Raw genomic sequence first — 22,483 nt, forward strand, 5'->3', positions numbered from 1 at the left:
GTTTTTAAATATTCCCTAATTCTGGTGCTACAATCTTGCTGTCAATCATTAAGGGATTAAATTTTAAACTGCTCTCCAGAGGAGCCTTCTGAATGGACAAATGCACCCCTCTTTCACTTCAGTTAAATTGTCGAGTGTGTGTTCCTGGGTCTCAGTTGCATTGATGTCATTGAGCAGCTGTGTTCAGAGCGATGCTTGCCTCATGCAGATGCCAAGTCTCAGTCTACTGCTTTTATTTGAGCTGCTGGCATGGCTCTTGTTGTTAATAGTTAGCAGAGGGGCCACCTTGTGTAGGTTGCTGATAGCCCGTGAGGTGCAGCCTCTGCCTGGCTCTTGGTGCTTTTTAGTTCGGGTTGCAGGGGTGAAATGTGGAAAGATTAACGCCTAGGCTATGCCAACTCATGCCTGTTTTCTGCTCTAATGAAGGACTGTTAAATACAACTTGTGGCTGGAGGGATCCTCTTGGTGCCCATCCTTCGTAGCAGAGTTGTTTGGGTTGAGCACTGCAAGACTGGGACGTGCATCTTGTCCATGGGCTGCACACATATCATGTGCTTTAGGAAATAGCTTTGTGTGGTGATTAAAAAAAAAAAAAAGAGTTCCTTTCACATGCGCTCTGTCGTGGATGAAGGCAAAAGGAGGACATTCCTGGAAGGCTCACTTTGCCTTCACACATTGCCTTGCCAGCACCCAAGTCAATGTTGGCTATGGCAAATCTGCATCTTGACTCTCTTCAGATGTTGTTTTCAGTAAGAGGCGTTGACACCTCCATAGATCTGACAGCAGCAGCATAGTCATAGAAAAGGGAATTGTATGAAATATCAACAGATTTAGGAGCTTCATCCTGGAAAACAAATACCTGAACAAGTAATTGATCTTTGAAAGGAAGTTTGATCTTCCTTTCACACATGAGCATAACATAGAGGGCAATTCTGCAGCACCCACTGAGGCTGTGTTGGAGGGAGGAGGAAAGCAGCAGCAAGCCTTGCCAGAGGGATCATGGATGTGCAGGGGATGCACAGGGAACCTCAACGATATTGGATGTTGTTTTTGGTTGAAATTTTGACTGCACTGAAGACCACAGTCGCAGTGCCCTGTATGGACAATCCAGGTGATGAGTGTGTCTTGGAAGCTGCTTTACGTGAGGTTATGTTTGTGGCACAGAGGGGTTATTTGGAAGGTCACTCTGCAAGCCCAGGATTACAGCAAGCTTCAGCAAACACTGCACTGGACCCAGTGTCTCCTCTCTTTGATCTCATAGGGTGAAATGGATGTACGGTGTCAAAAGTTCAACAAGCTCCTACAGAACAATCCATGTAAGACCTTGAAAGTTAATACTAAAGCATCATGCTCGATCTGCTGGACAACGGTCAGCCAGAAGAGCAAAGAAACATGGAAAATACAGACACAGGAGCCTGGCTGCTTTCGCCTACAGTAACACTATGTTGCATCACCCTGCGTTAAGAGCACAGGGGCTGATCTGCAGGGATGTAGCACCCAGCTGTCCATACTGCCCATTGCACAAATAACCTCTTCCCTTGGTTGATTCTGTTTCTTGCTTCCATGTTGCAGTATGGGAGGTAGCAGGAGCAGCCTCGTCTTCGGGCCAAGGCAGAGGTGCCTGCTCCTATGGAGGTTATATGGGTTGCCTCTCAGGACATTACGGGGAGGTTTCTGGGAGCAATTGCAATCAGTCAGCAGGTGAGGCAGACTGGAGAAAGATGGGACATAGCTCTAATTTTACTTCCCCAATGCTAAAGGGCCTTTCTTCACTGCATGCTTACCTTGAGCAAGGAGGTATGCACTTGTCAGCCTGGACTTGGGGAGATCTGAACCCCACATCCTACAGTGGAGTCCCCGTTGCTGTCAGTACAAATGAGTGACATGCTCTGCATTGACCAGAGTGTGACAGCACCTCCAGCACAGCCTTCCACCCTAGCTGTTTTCTTGCCTGTTCGTGTGCATGATTTGAAAAGCCTCTCAGCTCTGCATTTGGTGACATTTAGGAAAAGCATGGTGTTTGTGTTATTTTTTTGTTTATCATTCAAGGCTTGGCATGGCTGGACAAGGGTAGATGTGGCACTGAGGGATGTGGTTAGTGGGCATAGTGGGGGCGGGTTTATGGTTGGACGAGGTGATCTTAGAGATCTTTTCCAACCTTAATGATTCTGATTCTATACATCTGCCATTGATGTTAATAGCTGAACTCTGCATCTTTGAGGACTCCAACTATGTTGTTTTTTCTCTTATAACAGATTTTCCAGACATATCAGAGCAAAGCCCTGCTGGGATTAAGATGCAAATGAGACAAAGATGCAATAGCAAAGGAATAATTTGCTTTAATTCCCCAGTGAAAACATTCCAGTTATTAGATTTAAATTAATTGTCGCCATCTTCTTACCAACACAAATGTTTCTGTTTGGGCTACTGATTAAAACCCTGAAACAGGGGAGAAGCAGAAAAATTGATGTCACTGTTGCGTTCAGGTTGTGGTTTTTGGGAATTCAGTGCTTTAGTAGGATGTTTTGCATATATGGTGCGTTTTGCCACATAACTAGCTATATTAGGATGGATCGATCCCTTAGAAAACAAAATATTATTATAAAAATAAATGCATTTGTGTGTTTTTGGAGGACTGGGGTATCTCTCATGCGACACTGTGCTGAGGAAGGTACCAGTGTTGTGTCTGTGTCGCCAAGGATAGCCCTTTGGTTGTGCAACTAGTGCTGCTCATAATCTCTTTCATAAATGGAGGAGCAGTTTTAATCTGTGTTATTGATTGGTCTTCACTACTACTGCATTTTGTTAGTAAATAGAAAGTGACAGCAGTACAGCTTTGAGAAACACAACCATGTTGTGGGAGCGGGAACCATGGGCACTGAAAGAAGGGCAATTACTTCTCCAGGTGCTCTCCCACAGCAGAGAGAGGGACAGGTTGTTGGTTTTTTTCTTTTTTTTCCTCTTTTCTTAAAGTGTTAGCAGTTTCTTAAGCCTTTAATTGACTTCAAAAGGCTCAATGAGAGAAAAACATTGTTGATTTACAGAGCTGTAGCTCCCACCTCTGACTACAATAGAGCACCTTGAGCAAAAGGCTCCACCCTTTCTAAATACCAACCTGGCCCACAAAGAATGGAATGGTAGAATGGTTTGGGTTGGAAGGGACCTTTTAGGATCATCTAGTTCCAACCCCCCTGCTAAAGGCAGGGACTCCTCCCACTAGATGAGGTTACTCAAAGCCCAATCCAGTCTGGAAAAATGAAAAGAAATGCTTTCCATTCTCTGAAGAGCCCACATTTTTTTACTTTTTTACTTTTTTTTTTTTTTTTTTGAGAGGAGGGATAAGGAAAATCCACAGAATCCACAGGTGGCCAACACTGGTCACTCTTCAGGCTTCAATAAGCAAAGGACACTTGATTTAAAAAATCAAGACTTAAAATATCAGCAAGGACTGCAAGGAGTGCAAAATGGGTGGAGGAGGAAAATCTGGGTAGACAGGGAGCAGATTCAGCCCTGGGCTTGTTCCCAGCCCTTTTCCCCTTTGCCCCTTTTCTCTCCTCAGCTCTGGAGCTGAGTTTGCTGGGAATACAATAGCTATCATATATTTACATGGAGGATTGCGATAGGGAAATGAGTCAGTGGAAAAAGTATTTTGCAATTTTAATCAATTTTATTGCTGCCTGCCAACAAATTAACAAACCTGCCTTACATCCCTGTGGATGCAGGAGTGGAGTTCGGCCCTGGGGCTGAGCTCCTGCCCCACATCTCCCTGCATTGCAAGGGAGCCCTTTTTGCTCTCCCCAGCCCAGGATTTCTGCTGCATTTCTTCAGGCTTGGTGTTGGAAGAACTCCCCACCTGCTTTCCCTCAGATGGATGCATTCTGCTTATGACCATCTCATCAGAGCAAAAACACCAATGCAAAAAGGGATGGTTTTCAGGGATCTTTAGAAATCATTTGTTCCCTTTCCAGTATCTCCTGTAGCTATGATTTCCTGCTCTAGTTCTGTTTTTACATCCAGTTTCTGTGGACTTTTACCCAGAAAATGCCATGCCAGTGTTTGCTGCAAAGGAAATTCATTAAATTGCACTAAATTTAGCATTTCTGCAGAAGGAACCTCTTTCATCTCCCAACCCAGACCACAGTTGGAGCTGTGCTGTGCCTGGTTGGACAAAACCATCCCATCCCCACGTCCCCTTGTTCGGCTGCAGACAGGGTTTTTTGTACTGGGAAGGTTTCACTGTCCTCTGTGAGGGCAGATTTCATGTTTGCAGGGCTGCACCATAAAAGCAGGCTGTGTGAATGCCTGCAGATCATAAAGTGGTGCTGGGCTGCACCACGACAAAATTCCCCAGGTCAAGGTGCTGTGGCCCCACACTTGGGAGTCAAGGACTCCTTCTCTGCTTGAGTTTACTCAATTTTATAGGAAGAAAGGAATGGCTGTAATACGTGTCAAACATCTTACAGATGTATTGTAAGGGGATTTGTAAAGCTTAACAGCACCAGGAAAATGACAGAGCCAGACAGCAATTCCTTTCCTTTCTCCATTATTTCTTAATTGCCTGTGTAGAAAAGTGGGATTTATGGTGGCACACGCTGTGTGGGTAGTGCTGGAGGGAGGCTGGGATAGGGAGGAGGGGATCTCCTTCTCATTTCATTAATGACTGGCATGTTTGCACCTGAGCCAGAAGTTAGCAATTTGTGGTGATAAAATGAGAAGGAATGCCATGTGGGTCCATCTCCCTGAGTCCTTGGGGAAGCCTAAAGAACAAACGTGCCCAAATCATGCCGGTCTTCATGTTTGCACACAAATGGAGGTGGCTACATCAGGTTGCCCAGAGAGGTGGCGGATTCCCCATCCCTGGAGACACCCAAGGTCAGGCTGGATGGGGCTCTGAGCACCTGGTGGAGCTGTAGGTGTCTCTGTGCACTGGGGGGAGTTGGACTAGATGGCCTCTAATGATCCCTTCCAGCTCAGACAATTCTACAATTCTATGAAATCCATATGAATTTGCACAACATTGGGGCTGAGAAATATCCTCTGAAACCTGTCAGGCTGTTACTTGAGCCAGGAGGAGGCAAGGCTGAGCAAGACGTGAGCCTGGCAGCAATACACAACTTTCTAGCAAGAGCAAACAGCACTGATATTTCCCCCAAACATCGGGTGTCCATCTGCCAAGCACTGTTGTGTTGTAGCAGTATAGGAGAACAGTGCATAACTTTGTAAGGAGAAGGGAAGAAAGCTGATAGAAACATGCAAAAACAGTAATTCCTGTTTAAATTACTGTGGGTGGTTTAATTAACCCCAAAAGGGTGGTTGGGTGCTGGTCCTTGGTTCTGTAGGGGTGGGGAACAAAAGATAAGGAGGAGAAAAAAAAAAAGCAGCATTATGTGTAAAGGAGGCTTGGTCTGCTGGCTCAGCATGGGGTGGGGTTCAGGAGGCTGTCCCATCCCATCCAGCACCGCTCAGAGCTGCTCCTGCAGGTGGGTGCTGCATGGGGCTGTGGGGTCTCATGGGGGGTTGGGGAAGCCCTGGGGGGCTCCCAGTAGGGGCTGCTCCAGGCTGGAGACATTATTTTGAATCTTAGCTTCATCCACTGGGATTTCCAGCGTTGGCCCACTCTTTCTCCAAGGCACCATAGAGATGCACTGTTAAACCTAGCCGATATTTGCAATATTCGCGACAGCAGAAATCAATAGCTGGAAGCTGCGCTGGGGCCGTGCTGTCAGTGCAGCCCAGGGAGCACCGCCAGCACTGACCCTGCCCATCTGCACTTTTATTTTTCAGGGCTTCCCAAGGAGCACCAGGTGCCCGCTCGCGTCCTGTGGCAATGCCGCCCCACAGCGATGCAGGGCCAGTCGCCGGCCCCCCGGATGGTGGCTGGGGCTGGGTGGTGGTCTTCGGGGCTTTCATTTCTATTGGCTTTGCGTATGCCTTCCCCAAAGGCATAGCCATCTTCTACAAAGAAATCCAGGATTTCTTTGGCACGTCCTATAGCGAGATCGCGTGGGTCTCCTCCATCATGCTGGCCACGACGTACGGCGCAGGTGAGTACGCCTGCTCCAGCTGCTTGGTCTGCTGTAAGACAGATAGCAGTCGGGTATCTCTGCTCTAGGGCAGCACTCAGGGAAAGCACCAGCACCTATCTGTGCTGCTTTATCAGCAAATTTATTTTCTAATTGCGTTTTCCAATGTGGTTTAGGGAAACATCCACACGCAGAGCGTAGTTGAATGAAGGGGGTGTTTATTTTTATTTGGGATGGGGTTTTTCTCTTGCCTCTGACATGCAAAGTACAGCCAGTACAGGTATGTAGCTGGAGATGGTAGTGGTGCTTTGCTGTCCAGAAGTCAGATAATTTATGGCAGTATTAAATGATGGGGGCTCAGCCAAGGGTGAGCACACAGGAGAGCAGCTGCTTGTTTCTTGTGGCAGGTTATAATCACAGCAATGGAATTACTAGGGTCAATCATTCTTATCAGTTGCAAAGCAGTACACAAGTTTGCTTTTTCTCTCTTTTTTTTTTTTTTTTTTTAAATCATTGTGATAGCACGTTCCTGACTCAGCGAGAGCCTTGGTCTGCCTTTAATAAAGTTTGCAATTGAAGATAGACAGAAAGTATGCTCTCTGATTGCAGGAAACATCACTGGAATTTATCTTGGTTATTAAATCAATCCTGGAAATATTTTTTGTTACCAAAATTGTGTATTTTTCTTCCCTATAATGCAATGTGGAGCAGTTGTTAAAGTAATGATGCTTTATAGTCAAGCGGAAGCAACGCTCGATTCAGAACCTATTGTGATCCTCCTTGTTACAACCCAGAGCAAAGTCTTGGTGCCACTGCTCTGCTTGAAACGTAGCAGACAAAGAGAGCAGCTTGCTCAGTCCTCTGTGCTGTGCCACCAGCCTGCTGCAGCGCACCCAAGGAGTCCCAGTGCCCTGCAGATAGCAGCTGTTGTTTGCAAACATCCCCAGGAAGCAGTCCTCCACTTCCTTGGCAAACTCTTTGAAGCAGGGGCTTGTTTTGGGGGGGGCAGTCCTTGCTGTAGACAGAACGTGTGTTTGCATTTTGTAATTGCAGTGAGGCTGTAGAAGACAATTCCATTGCTCACAAACAAACAGTAAAACAGATCAGTGTGCAGCAAAGTAGGCAGCCCCGTGCTCTTCTCTATCAAATAGGGTTCTTATGCTCTTTGTATCTGCTGTAGTTTCCATTGGAATAAATAGGGGGCATAACTTTCAGAGCAACCTATGTATGAAATAGCAGCATTGTTCTTGTAGCAGCACTGGGCTTCTCTAAGGCTTTAAGGAGGTGAGAACTGTGGGCAGAAGTGATGCCTTACATTACCACTAGCTGTTAGTATTCATGGAGCACAGCTGAATCCTGATCTTTTCTTGCTATGCCTGCTGTGGTACTCCCCAAATCTCCAGGGTGCTGTTCGTACATCTCCAAATTTCTACAGACATTAGGGAATCGCCTGCCTGTCTTGCAAAGGTAGGCACAGAGAGCAACTTCTTGCAAACACAACAAAAATCAGAGTGTTTTTGAAGTGAAAACCTTATCCCGAAGCCAAGAAGTATTCATTACTCTAGTTATTTATTATTTATTGTTTTGAAATTGAATGAAACATCTGAGGATTTAATTCTGGAGATGCCCAACAACTGAGTCTTTTCTCCAAAGAAACTTTCTCCCAGAGCTTGTAAGTGCTTAATAGAGCATCAGCTACAGCAGCAAGCAAGAGATTGGGAAGTTGAAAGTCAACCACTGACCTTGAGCATTTAATCCAAAATTTTATAGCTGTATTTTATTACATTGCTGGCATGATAAATTGCAGTGACAGGTTTAGAAAGGACCTTACAACATGCGGTGGCGTCAAGCTATATTAATAATGAGTTTGATTCTGCAGTTCTTAACTTAATCAAAGCTGTGTATGTTCTGTCTGGTGTGGTCTGAACCTCATCAAAACCTTCTCTGCTACCAAAAGACCTCACCCAAGTCTCTGTACTCAACTCAGTTGATTGCAAATAGCCACAGCTCCAGGGCAGGAGGGGCCCCAACCCACGGAGCTGGATGGTGTTCTGTGTGTCCTGCAGAAATATTGATGGCAGGGGTGTGACAGTTGGACTAGATGATATTAGAGGTCTTTTCCAACTTTCAGGATCCTATGGTTCTGTGATTCTAAAGAGCAAAGGGCTTATTCTTCTGCATTATGTTTGAGGGGCTGAAGTATGGTCTTTCCATCACTTTTTGTAACTGGACATGCATTGTTCTGCCTGGTTGTTTTGCATAGGCTGAAGCAAGAGGGAACCCCAAATGGCACACCGCAGTGTTACCTGTGGTGCCCATGCAGACACTGGGGACCAAGCCCAGGTACTCCTGGCATGAGCACAGCTCCACTGTATAGTGCTGGATCACAGAATCGTGCCATCCTTCTGCTCACTGTGGCCATCGCTCAGGGTCCCAGCAGGATTGAAGGAGCTTCCCCACGTCACTGAAGCACACCATCTTCCCATACCGAGGCAATATGTGGGGTAGCAGCACCACTTCGTTAAGGAAACCAGGTGAAAGATGATTTGATTTCTGTAATGGATGATGGTATGGATTCTTCTCCTGACTCTCAGAAAGTGCTCAAACCCAGCAAGGTCACCATGTATGTGCTTATATTTTTTATTTTTTTAAATAGCCCTGTTCTGGTTAGGAACAATAATAGCACTATAGGTTTGGGTGAAATATTTCTGTGTTCGTGGACTTCGTCACAAAGCTTTATCATTTTGTCCTTCATTGGAGCTAGAAAGGTCACTGGGCAGGAGTAATAGAGATGTGATAGACTTAATAAAAACAGAGATTAATATGAACTAGAAGAAAGCACAGGATTTTGCTTTTGGTTGGGGAATTGATAATGTTTTGCAGGCAGTTGTTAAGCCCAGGAGTAAGTTATAATTCACTCCAAAATGTGAAGTTAACATGTGTGAAGGCTTCTTCCCTTGGTCAGTACAGGATGCGTTTGTGTGTTGCTCTAGGAAGGGGTGCAAGAAAATTGATGCCAAATTGTCAAGAGGCAATGGTCTTAAGTTGCACCAAGAAAGGTTCAGATTGGATATTAGGAAAAATTTCTTAGAGTGCTGAGGCACTGACACAGGCTGCCCAGGGAAGTGGTGGAGTCACCATCCCTGGAGGTGTTCAAGAACTGTGGAGATGTGGCAATGAGGGATGTGATCAGTGGACATGGTGGGGATGGGTGGATGGTTGGACTTGGTGATCTTAGTGTTTTTTTCCAACCTTAAGGATTCTGATTGCCCAACATTACATACTCTCTCAGTCCAATTATGTAGGGCTTCTGGTAGATAGACAAAGGCTTTGGAGAGCGTGCCCAGGTAGAGTATGGTGTAAAAAGGGCCGAACAAGGGAAGTTAATCAGAAGGAATACATGTGCAGGGAGCTGATGTGGAGCTGGACTTCATGATGGAAGGGATAAAAAGCTGCGGTTCTGCCAAAGTAAAAGCTTAGCTACAAAAGTTACGTGAAAGAAATTCAGAAAACATGAAGCCATGACCTTCTGAAGGTGAGCAGCTGTGATGTGCTGGGGCCCAACCCAGCGGCCCAAGGAAGCATTGAGCACAAGCAGCTGCGTGTTTGGCACCTGCCATGCTGTCCCCTTGAAGGAGCAGTTATTTAATTGCTTAAATACAAAGTGACATGAAGGACCTTGGCTCCAGCCCTGATTTTGGAGATTTTGGCCTGTGGCTGCTCTGCAGTGCATCAGTAGTGCAGGCTGGGAATTGAAATGCCAGGGCACTGATCAGATAAGATTGCTGGATAAGGATGAGGATGCTTTGTCTCTCTCAAGCTTGGATCTTATCTGCTTTGTTCTTTTTTCTTTTTTTAATTTTAGCCTCAGGATGCTGCCGTGGAAAATGTATGTGTAGGGTCCTTGGCTTTCCAAGGATGTGTCTGGTGAGTGCACGTGCTCCTCAGCCCCTCTTGTGTCCTGGCAGCCTGTTAATAACACAGGGCACTTCTTTCATTGCCTGGGTAATGAGGAGGCTGCTCTGCTACAAAGGCCTGGTACCCTGGTGGATAAATTACGAGGCCAATGGCAGTGTTGTTATCCCACCAAGGGAATGAGATTATTACTGAGGAAATTGCAGGCCTGCTGCTGCCGTTGTTTTACTACTGGTGTAATAATAGGCTTTGGTTTATTAGTATAAATGATTTCCCTCCCTTCCTCCCAGCTGGGTACGCTCCCTCCTTCTGTCCCCAGTGACTCCACGCAGCCCCCGCCAGTCCTGTCCGGCTGAGCCTCTGCACATTATCTGTGTTTTCACAGCAGATTGGAAAACATAAACTATCATCTGGGCAGCTCTGACCAACGTCTGCACAGCCACAGCTCTTCAGAAAGCTGGGAAAAGCTGAGCTGTGCGTGCAGCCCCATTGCTGGGGACACAGCTGCTCCCACATCTCCGCCCCACACAGAGCACACTTTGAAGCATTGCTGTTTTATCACCTGCACGACCATCATGTGGTCCTGGTAGCAGATATGTGGTATTTGCACGGTGTTTGCATGGTCAGAAGGTCAGTGTTGTGAAACCTGGGATAAGCCCACGTTGCATAAAGGCTTCTCGACTAAAGGCTGCCTGAGCCTGGTGCAGAAATATTTCTGTAGCAGTTCATCCCAGCCAGTTTCCGCTGACGATGGGGAAAGTTGGTGCTTTTAATATCTGGTCAAGTTAAAAAAATAAAAATAAATCACAAAGCAGCCTTTACAAACGAGGAATACGTATGTGGTCACAGGTAAGGCAGTGAATTCTTGTTAAAAATACACTGGTGTTTTGCACTGGCACTGCAAGTTTTGCTGGCCATAAAAAATTCATAAGGCTTCCTGAGAAAAACAGAAAAGCAATTCAGGTGTCTATTTCTTGAGCACTGTCACACTTGCAGGAGTTTAAGCCAGTCTGGATTGATATTTCTTGTTAAGTGCCACATCTGCCTTACATCCTTCCTGCCCCATAGTTCAGTGGCTCAAGAAGAAGAAATGACAATCCTTCCTGTACTGGGAGCCCCAGGCCTGGATGCAGTATCCAGATGGGGTCTCACAAGGGCAGAGTAAAGGGGGACAATCACCTCCCTCTGTCTACAGGCCACCCCTTTTTCACTGCAGCCCAGGCTACTGTTGGCCTTCTGGGCTGCAAGCACACACTGCTGGCTCATCTTCAGCTTTCCATCCATCAGGACCCCAGGTTTTTTACTTCAGGGCTTCAGGGCTGCTCTCAAGGAGTTGTTCTCACACTATGACAAGAAGGCCTGGCTTTGTGGAGGAGAGATGGGGAGAGCCCGGGGCACTTTGCATTTTCTTCATGGTTTTACAGTCTCCTCTTCAGGGTCCTTTTCACTTCTGCAAATACAAAACTCAAGGTGAAAAGTAATTGGGCAAGCTAACAAATGAGGCAGGGCTTGTGTGCTTTCCCAGCGGCGAGCTGCTGTGCTCTGCATGCAGCCATGATCAGCTTCTGACACGGCCTTCCATGCCCCAGCTGACAGCCGATGGAAAGCTGTCACAGGTATGAGAAAGGAGAGGCTTTGTGCAGGAAGGGCACTAAACCAGGATGATTTATGTGAGCTGGGGACAGCGCTCTGCATGATGTCAGTCTTCCTGGAGCACAATTGTCCCAGCAGCATCTTCAGGGGATATATGGTGTGAACAGTCCTCTGGGTGAGATATGCCATACCTTCTCCCCGTTGGCAGCCCTGTGTCAGCAGCTTCATCCTTTTAATACAGCGTGGTGCAAGGCAATGATTGAATCTTACCTCCAATTTCCCCATTAGAAATTGCCATGTGCTCTCTGCTGCGATGGGGATTCTGTAGGGAGTATGCTGGCTTGGTGATGCTGCTCAGGTTCCCACAGTACTATGCCTGGGGACATGCTTTGCAGCCAAGATGGCTTTTGCTCCTTAGAATGATTTCTTAGGGACTCCAACAGCATTCCCGTTGCTGCCTCTGCAAGGTCAGGCAGGGCAAATGGCAGCTTTCTGGGCACTTAGTTGGCTATTTCTCTTATTCTGTCCTCACCTGGATCTGCAATTAAGAAACAAAATCAGCCTAATCCCCCGTTAGCTCCTTAGCTAGGTGGGGTGGGTTTGAGGGCAGGAGCCTGTGGTTCCTGCATGCCAGGGCAGTGTGAGCAAGCAAAGGTGCCTTGGGATCTAAGTTCCCATAATAGGTTTGTGTGTGGTAATGCACAGCATCTTTATTCTTCTCATGCATGCTGAATAACCAGTAAATGACAGGTCCTGTTTTTTCAATTCCACTCTGTTTCCAGATGCTGTCACACTTTTAATTTTTGCAATAGCTGCAAGCAAAGTAGTAATCTTGTTTCCCATTTCCCACCACTGCGGTCCTGGCTTTGTTGTTCCCTCCTCTTAATTCCTTTCCCTGATGCGAGCTATTTGATGTTCTCTCCATCTCCCCAGAATGCTGCTGCCTGATCTCACCTCTGATGGCTGATCCCTATGAGCAGTGTGCTGCGGGTCCTGCAGGGCAGGAGCAATACGTTGGCATCTGTTGGGGTGACACTGATCGCTGCAGACACCTGGGCAGGGTGGAGGTGTGAACGTCTGTGATTTGTGCCTGCACTGGCAGGGTTTGTGTGCTGAAGTGTGCACAGCTATGTGACATATTGCGTGCTAGAGTTTCTGCCGAGAGCTGGGACAGTTTCTAAAAGGCTGCTCCTTTAAAGACTATGGACAATTGCCTCTATGTTTCTGTAGGTCCAGATGACTTAAGTGGAAGTAATTTGGAGGACGTGATTTGCTTCAGTGCGTTCAAAAGGTCTGCTCAGGACTGCTATGAAACCTTTGTCCTGTGAGCAGCACAGTGAGGTTTGGTTTTCTGTCTGTTTGAGGCCATGTGTTGGATTCTCCTGTGTCTCATAAGGCGTTGGTCTGGCAGATGCTTTCCCTGCAGGCTGGGCACTTGTTGTGACCTTTGCTGTGGATTCTCCAGTGTCTGGAAAGGTTCAGAGCAGATGCCCTACTCCCGGCTTTCTCCTCTCCCTGGTCGCAGTTAGTATCTTCAAGGTCTTCAGCACCAGAGTTGATGTGAGTGAACTGGTCAGAGAGCCCAAATGCTGCTGCTCACAAGCATGGACTGTGATCCCATATGCTGTGCTGCTTTAGCAAAACAAGCTCATGGTGCCTTGAAGTTAAGGTTTCAGGGTGCAGAGACTAAGGCTGCTCCTAAGCTCTTTGCCATTCCCTGTGGGCATGGCCCAGCCTGGGCTGATAGCACCCTTGAGACTACAGCTCTCCACCCCGGCAGGCAAACAAATGGGGCTGATTATCCCTCTGTAAAGCTGATAACGCTGATGATAACAGATGAAGACTGTTAGCTGAAGGTCACCCAGACCTGCAGTAAAGCCTGCCTGAGATCCCCCCTGACTGCTCAGAAGAGCAGGGAGCTGTGTGGTTGGGACATTGCCTTCATGGAGGCTGCCTCAGGGGAGAGCTTTGTGCTCTTCTTAGATAAACACTCAGCAAAATTGGTTTTGTTTCGAGCAGGAGTTGGGACCTGAAACCTCCACAGTCCTTCCAACATATGTGATTCTGATTTCTACAGGTCTTAGAACTAACTTGGGCTACAGTAAACAAGAACTTCTGGCCAAAGCCACAGTCTTGTTTCACTTCCTCAGATTTAAATGCTTCCTTTTGGTATCTGCAGTCTTTGTTAAGCCATTTCTCTCTTTCATAATTTTGTGTTTTCCTGAACTACTTCTTTAATAAATACAAGACCAAACTAGTTCCCTGAAACCAGTTCATCCATCATCCTGAACTGTTTCTACCGACGGAGGCTGCTATTAAGAATTAATTAACTGTTCTGCTCAAGCTTCAATCCTGGTCAGCAGTATCGGAATTGCATTAAGCAGAGACATTAAAAATGCAACAGTGTTCATGATATCAGCCTCATAATACGAACCACTGCTTTGTGTGTGTGATTTAGCATCCTAATAAATCACGGAGCTCCTATGCTGGCGTTGCGTATTCGCCCAGTATCACTGTTTGCCTGTTGTGATGAAGCTGTTCATTCCTGGGGCAGGGACTGTCATCATCACAGCCACCGTGTGGCATGGGACACACTGCCATCCCCAAGCAGTGCACAACGACTTTCTTTTTCTGTTTTCTTCCTGAACTCACACTGGAAGCTGTCAACAGCACCCAGGGGTACTGATCCTGCTAGTTTTACCTGTCTTCTGTCAGACACTCCCACTTCAAGGACCTCATTTCTCTCTTTCCCCAGGTCCCATTAGCAGCATTTTAGTGAACCGCTATGGCAGCCGACCAGTGGTTATCCTCGGAGGCCTGCTGTGTGGCATTGGGATGGTCTCAGCTGCTTTCTGCACCAGCATCGTGCAGCTCTACATCTGCGTGGGCTTCATTACAGGTAAGAAGAAAGCATTTCCTTTTGACTCATACTTGAAGTTCATTTCTGATGGCTTGGGCATCCTCCTTTGGGCTAAAGGCAATGGGAATGTGATGGCATAAAGCTGGCAGGGGCCTCCTGGCTTGTTGACTGCAGCAGCTGAGCTTTAGCACGAAGCCTGTTCCCAGTTTAGCTCCATGTCCCTGGCTGACCATCGCGTGCAGGGATGTATTCTTTGCAGCTGAGTGCTGTCAGCCAGCGGCAATGGTGAGGATGGCCACTCAGCTCCTGCTGAAGTCAATACAGGCTGACTGTGCTCTGCCCAGGGCAGGGCAAGCCCTCCCAGGTACAAATACATCTGGGAAGAATGCACCCGTTCTCTGATGGAATTGTGTGTTAGCTTCCCTCTCTGAGACATATGAAATGAAATTACAGAGTTGCTTTGGTTTACACTGCATTTGCCTGTGTGCCAGGTTAGGAAGTCTTTATCCGAAAATAATCTTCATTAGACCCACAACAATTATATTTTCTTATTAAATTTATCCTTTGAATTTTCTGTAGTGAAATATGAATCTCCATATTAGAAACACTATTAGGAGAAGGCAAAGACCCAGTAGTTCAAAACTGGCTTTTGAGGTTGCAAGGTACATTCTTCACCTGAGCATTCCCTGGCTCAGTGCAGACACATGAGGTATTGGGGCTCTCTTTATGTGAAAAGTGTGACTCCACCCTTTAAAATCAATAAAACCAGCCATTATCAAGGCAAATAGGGATGGACCCACATTGCTTTATCAAATCTGCACAGTACTGAACAAACCCTCATGTAGGATTCCATCTCAAAATGTAGTGATACATGGACTTGCATTATTCCCCACCAAAAAATAGCATCCTCTAGCAAGCTACCTAATGCTGGATGAGCACGTGGAAACCATAAGTCCTTGTTGGTAGAGCTGGGATGTTTCCTCAGAGAGATTCACATTTTTCATGGGAGATGCCTTCCCCCTGTATGCTGCATATGAGGGTGGCTGTGTGGATGAGATCTTAGCTAATAACCCATCATTTCCAGGAATGGTGTTTGTGCAGGGGAAGGAATATTAATTTGACAGAGAGAGGAAGATGTTTGTAATCCTGCTAACGTGCTTGATGCCTCTAATTATGCCTGAAGTGCTGTTGCTGGTCAGGCCTAACATGGAAGCACTCAAGGGCAATTATGAAGCTGCCTGCTCATCACATGAGACAGTGTTGCTGTACAAGAAGAGAGCCTTCTGCAGGGGTGATTTGCTAAAAAGAAAATGATGTTTATCATCACACATTTTCCAGTCTTCTTTCTGGGCTGATGTCAAGGTCTGTGTTTCCAGAATGCCCAGGGATGGAGGCACAACTGGACAGTTGGTACTGGGAGGTATCCACCACAGTCCTGTGCCTGTGGCATGTTCATAGAAATCTCTTCAGAGGAGCAGAGTGGGAAGTGCCTGTTTACAATACAGGGATTAGACAAGGCAATCCTGCTTGCTTTCTTGATTTTTGTCTCCTTCCATTTGTATGCAGAGAAGGGGCCAAGCTCCTGTCGGATTGCTGTTGGAGGCAGCTCTGAAGCAGCTCTGTCCGTGATAGCACCGAGCTGTGGGCTGCATGAGGCACTTCCCTGCACATGCTGTAAAACCCAGGTTCTCTTCCTCACTAATTGCTTGTTTCTCAATAGCACTTAGACAAAGAAATGGGGCGTGCAAGCTGTGGGCCTGGATGGATGCCAGCCTGGACACATTGGGTAGATGTTCAGGCACATAACTGAGGTAGAAGAAGCAGATTTCAAAGCTAAACACAAGCCGATATGGACTGGTCTGATTTCAGTTTAATCTCTATCAACAGGGCCATCATTAAATACAATGGAATCTAGGGTAAAGTACATAGAAAAATTAAACTTGAGTCTTTGCTTTTAGCTCTTGAGGCTGAGCATTTAAATACCTGTTAGGGTCTTCCCTTACTAATAAAGGAACAAGATCAGTAACTACTCATCTCACTTGTGCAGCACCACTACTTCCTCCTGGGGGAGATGAGTTTAATCTAGAGAAGGATGTTTTGTGGATCATGGGCTTGGTTCTGTTCATGCAACAGCATCAATAGACCTTTCTGTCATATCCCTGGGGAGAAAATGTGGTTATTTGAGTAACAACTTCAATCATAGCAAAGTTACTGTAGTTTCAAAAAGCTGGAATAAAATGGAAATAAATATTTCCACCTAAAGCTAGCCAAAAGGTTAAAGTAAATTGAAATTCCAGTCAGCCAATTTGAAACTCTCCAAATTTAATTAATGGGAAGAGCATGATGTAATATTAAATTAGATTTGTCTGACTGGCAAATTAATGTTCATATAATAAAAGATTCAAGTTGATTATTGGCTAAGTGGGCAGCTGGCATCCAGTCTGATTTTCCTTCACCTCATGGTATGGAATAGATCTAAAAAGGATTCTGTGAAAAAGACAGTTCAATATTTGCACATATCTACCAGCCTGGGAATATGGACTTCAAGCAGATTCTACTCTACTGTGCTGCGTCTTCTTGGGTGAAAATAAATCCCATTTCTGAGCACTTCCAGCTGTGCTCTCTCACAATGCTGTGTTTTGCCTACACAGTTTTTGGGTCAGTCCTCCTCATAGGCATGAACCCCATCCCTTATAAATTAGGAATAAGCTGTATTTCCTAATGACCTACCAAATGCATGGGCTCTCCAGAAGCAGAAATTCATATTGAAAATATGTTTCCTATCAAGGCTAGTTTCAGTGATGTTTTTTTATTTCTTTTTGGAGTTGTAAACTTGCAAGTAATTAAAAAATACATATCTGAGACTTAGCAAAAAGCATAATTTTGTAAAACTGTTCAAATTTAAGCTAACATCAGTCAAATTCTCCTGCATCAGTTGGTTTCTACCCTATCAGTGACTAATGATAGCATTCCTTAATTAATTTTGAGGACCTTGACCTTTCTAAATTTTCTTCTGTAAAGCAATATGCCTAATTATGTACTGCAGAGTTAAACAAACTAATTATATAGACTAATGAACAAGAAAAAAATCTGCATGACCCTATTTTCAGGATTCATGTTCTCTGGTATAATCACTTCAAGGATTACATTTCTTCTTTGTTCTAATGTGGCTCATTCTTTCCCAGATAGGGTGAAAAATACGTGGCATAATTTTAAAATGTCGTTTTGATGGAGTTTTGCAAATTTAATCTTTTAAGGAAATACTACAAATCTTAGAAATGCGTAAAAAGAAGAGATTAACATTCACTAGTGCTCTTAAATAGAACCACAGAGCGTTGAGGCCATCACTGCATTTGGTGTTTCTTTCAGATTTGCGCTGGGCAAGAGAAGCTGGATTGCTGAATTAGCAATGCAGATTTATAATATCATTTAGATATCTACATGTAGTAAAAATAAATTTTAATTAGAAGAAACACTCTGCGGTCCTGTGTAATTGCTATCCTCAGTAGCTGTTTTGCTGTGTACTTGCAGACCTCTTAATCTTATGCATCAGACACGGCTCGCTCACACCACCAAATGAGGAGCATCTGGGAAGTCTGATGTGACCTTTGTGGGCACGTCTGGGTACCCACCACCCATGGAGGGAGAGCTGGCAGCAGTTTGCATGAGAAGGATGTGCTTTGGTGGTTAGCACCAGACTTACATATTGAAGAGCTACTGGTTCCTCCATGAATTTGCCTAGAACAATGATTTGAAGACACAACAAAGCTTTCTTTGTATGTCTCAATTGTTTTTCTTTGTTTCAGGACTGGGACTTGCTCTCAACCTCCAGCCATCAGTGATAATCGTAGGGAGATACTTTTTGAAGAGAAGACCTATCGCCAACGGCCTTGCTATGACAGGGAGCCCCGTCATGCTTTGCACCTTGGCTCCTCTCAACCAATTCCTTTTTGACAATTATGGCTGGAGGGGCAGCTTTTTAATTCTTGGGGCAATTTTATTACACTGCTGTGTTGCTGGAGCTCTCTTCAGACCCATCAGTGCAGACAAAGTCTCAGTCAAACCCCAGTCAGCTGGGGAAGGGAAGGAGATCCTGAAAGAAGAAGTCACTAAGGATGCCATAGAAATGAACAGTCCCACTAACATCTGTATGGAGACCAAAACAGAAGAGGAGGAAGAAAGGGACTGTTGTGAAAAATTCAATAAGTACCTTGATTTTTCCCTCTTTAAGCACAGAGGGTTCTTGATTTACCTGATTGGAAATGTGCTCATGTTCCTGGGCTTCTTTGCCCCCATTGTTTTTCTGGCACCCTACGCAAAGCACATTGGCATTGATGAATATTCAGCTGCTTTCCTCCTCTCAATTCTTGCCATCGTGGATATGGTTGCCAGGCCGACCACTGGCATCATTGCAAACAGCAAGTGGGTGAGGCCACGGATTCAGTACTTCTTCAGCTTCTCCATTGCTTTCAATGGCACTTGCCATCTTCTGTGCCCACTGGCTTCTGGCTACACAGGGCTCATCATTTACTCTGTCTTTTTTGGCTTGGCCTTCGGCATGGTTTGTGCCATGCTTTTTGAAACTCTCATGGACCTCGTGGGAGCTTCCCGCTTCACAAGCGCTGTTGGCTTGGTCACCATAGCAGAGTGCTGCACGATATTGCTGGGACCACCCATTGGAGGTGAGTGCCTTCCTCCTCCTGCTTTCACTGGGTAGTTGCTCCCTCAAGCTGCATGTAACTTCTTGCCAACACAGTTTGTGAGAAGAGATTCAGAATCTTTTTTTCTCTTCTTCCCACCCACCTTTCTTCTGCTGGCAACCTTAGGTGTCTCATCCAGTAATTCTCCTCTGCTCCTTTCTGTGTAGTACTGGAGCTGAAGTCACCAGTCTGGGGAGTGATGCAGAGCCTTTCAATGTTTCATATTACCATGTAGCTGTAGTGTGACAGAAGCAGCTGTATCTTCTTGCTGTCTTAGAGATTCATTATTTAATTAATGACAAACAAAGAAAACACAATTTAAAAATGACCGTTTTCTGAGCTACATAATTTTCTGTGTGGAAAAAAGAACTTAATGACCAGAGATTGCTAATGAGGCTGAAGCAGTTCTATGTAATAATCAGTAATATTAGTTTTGTAGGGTTTTCCCTGCTACTTTAATAAGCAGCAAATTTATTGGTTCTTTGGCATTTTAATAACCTACTGCAGGGTTCTGCTTCAATGAACTAAGTAAATTGTTCCCAGTGTGTTTTATGGCTTTATCTTATTCTCAAAGGAAAAGAGGTAGGTATCCTACTGTTGTATTTTCCAATACTCTACTCATTAAAACTCTCATTGAAACCTATTTAGGAGACCTCTAGGTCATCCTGATTAGCAGAAAAGGAAAAAAAAATTGCAATTAACATTTGGTTGATGTTTCACCACCCACATGAAATGCACCGTGCATTGAAAACAGTGTATGAAGACATCTAAGAGTGACTCAGGAAGAACTAGTCACCAAAAACAGTTGAAAATTACTCTTTTTGTGATCAGGAAATGTATTTGGTGGCCACAAAATCCCTTGTTATTGTTATGCAGTGGGATAATTAATCATCAGCTTTTCACATCGAGGGTCAGTCAGGAAGTAATTAAGATCTCTCACTTTAAGGAGGAGAACATATTCCAAAAAGTCAGTGAGGAAATGGATGATGGGCCAGTTTCAAAGAGGTCTATCTGCACTATGAATGCCAGGTTAGGAGTGGGTCCTTCTTTCATGAGGATCTGGGATGTTATGAATGGTCCATGATGCTCCAGTAAGTGGGAATTAATGCTTAGGATCATAATCCCAATAAGATTTGCATTGCATTTTGACATAATGGAGAACACTGACATTTCAATTAAGCCGTCTCCCTTCAATTACTCTGTTACTCCATAACAGAGGCATTAACCTTTCAAAGGAACCAGTCACATTTGTCTTGGCATTGAAATTATCTGACACTGAAAGCATCATCTTTGCTTTCCCTGGAACTAATGTTTTCCAGTTCCACGCTGTGCACTTTAATCCTCAGATCACAGGTAGAAGTGCAGAAAGGGCAGCTGTGGCCAAAAGCTGAGTCCCCTCCAATGCTGGAGAATGACCCATGGTGGAACAAATTGATGGGGCTCTGTCACTAGTCTGAGACCAGACCCAGTGGCCAGGTGCCATCTAACACCCAGCTTTCAGAAAGCTGCCACCATCCCGTTCCACTTCATTGTACAAACTTCTGGTAGTGTCACCTACATCAACGTTAACCACCACAGGCTGTAAAGCGGAGCACACGTGAAGTATCTGTGGCATCAGAGTGCTTGGGGAAGAGAGCAGAAGTACTGAGAATGTTTTATTTTATCCTAAAGCGACAAGGGTGTCCTTTTACAGATAGGAACTGATAACACAAAAGTCCTTCCTTCATCTCTGAGTTTCTTTTTTTTTTTTAATGTGTCTTTTACAGGAACACTTATCGATACTTTTGGGGACTATAAATATATGTTCATTAAATGTGGGGCTGTGATGGTCCTGGCAGGAACGTTCCTGTTCATCATGAACTACTATAATTACCGTATGCTTGCCAAGGAGGAGAAGAAAAGAAAGGAAAAAGAAGAGGATACTAAGCCTGTAAGGACAGAAAACGAAGGCAGAAATAACTGGAACAAAGAACACGTGCAGGAGGGACCTGAGTTGGAACCTCTGACAGAGGAACAAGAAGGACTAAAGAAAGAAGTAAATGGCACAAATGAAGTTTAAACCTGTTCCTGTGGCTGGGCAGGGAATTACCTCCATGTTGCTTATGTTGGCACTAGCTGTGAAATCACACCAGATTTTCTAAATTTTGTCCTGTACTTTGCCATGTGTTTTCTTTGTCTTAAGAGAAGACTAGAACACAAACAAATTTAGTTTCTTATAAAGTGCTGGGACACACAGAGCAGCATCCATCCACGTACCAAAGGATCTGAACCATTTTTCTTCAGACATTTCCCATTTTCCAAAGGGCTGTAATCACTACCCTACTATTATTCCCAGTACTATAGCTCTGTTTGGTGAAAAGGGCAATGACCAGCAGGGTCAATGCTGAGCCCTTCCACCAGCTTCTATGGGCTTTGCATTGAGCACTGTGGTGGCTGGATCTACTCACCAGGCAGTCCAAACACTCAGACTTTTTGATTGCGTCATCAGAATTATCCCAGGAATTTGGTACCACCTCTATCTCACGGAAAAAGAAAATAGACCAGATGCTCATCTGAAATACACAAGCTAGAGTCAACTGAACACACAAGGGCAGTGCGTGCCTGTGCTAGAAGCAAAGTAGCCTGTCCCTGTGGCCAGAGCATGCTAGGAAGGAGCTGACTCAGAGTGGCTCGTGGTAGCTTGAGCATGGACTTTATCAGGGACCTCTGCATTTAGCAAAATGGCATTTTTCAAGGGGAATACATCAAGCTCACATGCTGTGGAAATCCTTATTCCAGGTCATTTGTCTGTGCAGAGCAGAAACTTAGTCTTAAACTGCTTAAATTTTGTTCAAGTTTTTTTTTTTGTTTTGTTTTTCCCCTATGAGATCACATATTACCAATATCTAAGTGCCTTACAGTTTTTAGTTTTTTACAACACCCTGGTGAAGCAATAATTACAACTAGTTAATTTTACAACTGAAATGGGCATCAAGTCAGTGAATAAAGCTTAGACATGATGTAGCTGAAATGGGATCCATTGCCCTGAGTCAGGAGCCTTGGCCATATACAGAAGAAAGCAAGCAGCAGCTGAGGAAAGGAGCTGACAGCCTGCCACCTGAGCACAGGCATCCTACTGCTGGAAAATAGAAAATACCAGCAAGTGTGCATTAAACTACTGCCTGCCTCCTTTGTGCATTGTTCTATTTAAGCTTAATGATTTAAAACACTGTCCTAGAGATGGAACTTTGTGCATTCAGCCTGCAGGGAATCTGAACACAGCTGCCTCCTCCCAGCCAGTCACCACTGGTGCTGCAATATACCTGGTGGCCTCATGCTATCCTGCTGCAGGAAATACTGCTTCCCTGGGTCAATGTTGCAGAAGTGGAACAAGGCCATGTAGGAATCTCTCC

General features: G+C 45.1%; 1 protein-coding gene across 1 annotated transcript; it reads left to right on the top strand.

Moving 5' to 3' along the window:
• Window positions 1–5,827: 5,827 nt before the first annotated feature.
• Window positions 5,828–21,150, top strand: LOC306950049 (monocarboxylate transporter 2-like; the record flags this gene model as incomplete). Its single annotated transcript, XM_079540159.1, has 4 exons — window positions 5,828–6,044; window positions 14,287–14,430; window positions 18,198–19,073; window positions 20,858–21,150. 4 exons carry the CDS (start codon window positions 5,828–5,830, stop codon window positions 21,148–21,150), a joined length of 1,530 nt encoding a protein of 509 aa, XP_079396285.1.
• Between the last annotated feature and the right edge of the window lie 1,333 nt (window positions 21,151–22,483).

This window comes from Tetrao urogallus (genome assembly GCF_951394365.1).
Source record: "Tetrao urogallus genome assembly, chromosome: 10".
NCBI classification, from domain to species: domain Eukaryota; kingdom Metazoa; phylum Chordata; class Aves; order Galliformes; family Phasianidae; genus Tetrao; species Tetrao urogallus.